This window comes from Tupaia chinensis, unplaced genomic scaffold, assembly GCF_000334495.1.
Source record: "Tupaia chinensis unplaced genomic scaffold, TupChi_1.0 Scaffold000115_1, whole genome shotgun sequence".
Taxonomy (NCBI): Eukaryota; Metazoa; Chordata; class Mammalia; order Scandentia; family Tupaiidae; genus Tupaia; species Tupaia belangeri.
This window is the reverse complement of record NW_006159579.1, coordinates 3,686,241-3,687,360: the sequence shown is the minus strand read 5'-3', so window position 1 is coordinate 3,687,360 and position 1,120 is coordinate 3,686,241. Positions and strand designations below refer to the sequence as shown.

At 48.8% G+C, this 1,120-nt stretch overlaps 1 protein-coding gene across 1 annotated transcript in view; it reads right to left on the bottom strand.

Annotated features, from left to right (window-relative positions):
• Positions 1–206: 206 nt before the first annotated feature.
• Positions 207–1,120, bottom strand: part of AAR2 (AAR2 splicing factor) — a 36,990-nt gene continuing 36,076 nt past the window's right edge. Inside the window, exon 4 of the mRNA XM_027770168.1 lies at positions 207–397. Coding sequence (XP_027625969.1) covers positions 230–397 — 168 coding nt within the window. The 3' untranslated portion in view covers positions 207–229. The remainder of the gene's footprint in view (positions 398–1,120) is intronic.

The following is a 1,120-nucleotide window of genomic DNA, read 5'->3' as shown; positions in this document are numbered from 1 at the left end:
CAGGAAACCACCCACCATGTGACCTTGGGCAAGTTTTGTTCCCTCGTGGGATCTCAGCCTCACCAACTGAAGGGTTGAGACTATTGTCCCTAAAGCCTCTTTCAACTCTCACATCTTAAAAATTTTGCAGATGAGCAGGCAATGAAGTCCAAAGGCTCATGATGCAGGAGTAGATTGGTCGGAATTCTTTTGACTGCAATAGCAGAAGCCTGTCACAAAGGGGTTTAAACTAAAAGACACTATATTGGCTGATGTAGGAGGAAGTTTGGGGATTGTAGGCTGCAGGTAGGGCTGGATCCAGGTGCTCCTGTAGTGTTGTCAGCTCTCTCTTGCTCTTATCTCTCAGCTCGGTGTCCTTCTGTGTTGGTCTCATCCTCATCTCGGGTGCAAGGGTTTTCTATAATGGTGAGGATGAGTTTTGTTAGGTCCACTGAGAGTCCTCTGGCACCATTACACTGAAAGCAAGTGATAGCTTTTTGTGCCTTCTAGAAGAAACACCCCATGGAAGATACCAGTTGGCCAAGCTGGAATCATGTGTCAGCTTGGATGGGGAAGGATGGGGTGAGGTATTATGACTGGTACTACCTACCCCCATACCCCTCCCCCCCAAAAAAAAAGACGAGGAGCAGGAGGGGGTCTCCCTTAAAGTAAAGGAGCCCGGACATCAGAAGAGAGATGAACAGAAATGGCTGTGTCTTCTAAAAGAGCAACAACCACTGGCTACTTTAAGGGCCCTTGTCGAGGAATAGGCAGGCAGGGAGAGTATTTATGCACTCAGCCCTGTGCTTGGAGCATGGTGGGTGCATATCCTGAGCAAACAATCTTCACCCTGAGAAGCAACGAGAACACTCCACCCCTCTCTCCACACCACCTGAAATCGAGGGGCCGGCTGTGCATGTGGGTCAGGTTATAGATCCTGCAAGGGGATCAGGAAGGCATGGTGGCCTTTGGTGGCCAAGGAAAGGACAGGATGGAGGTGTGAGACAGTGAGTTAGGATTCCAAATTTTGGAGAGGAAATAAATCAAGAACTGATGTGAGGCATGAAAGGTAGCTGTGGGGCTGGATTAAGTGGAACCAAGGAAACATGATTGTGACTGTGGCCAGACACAAAATGGGAAA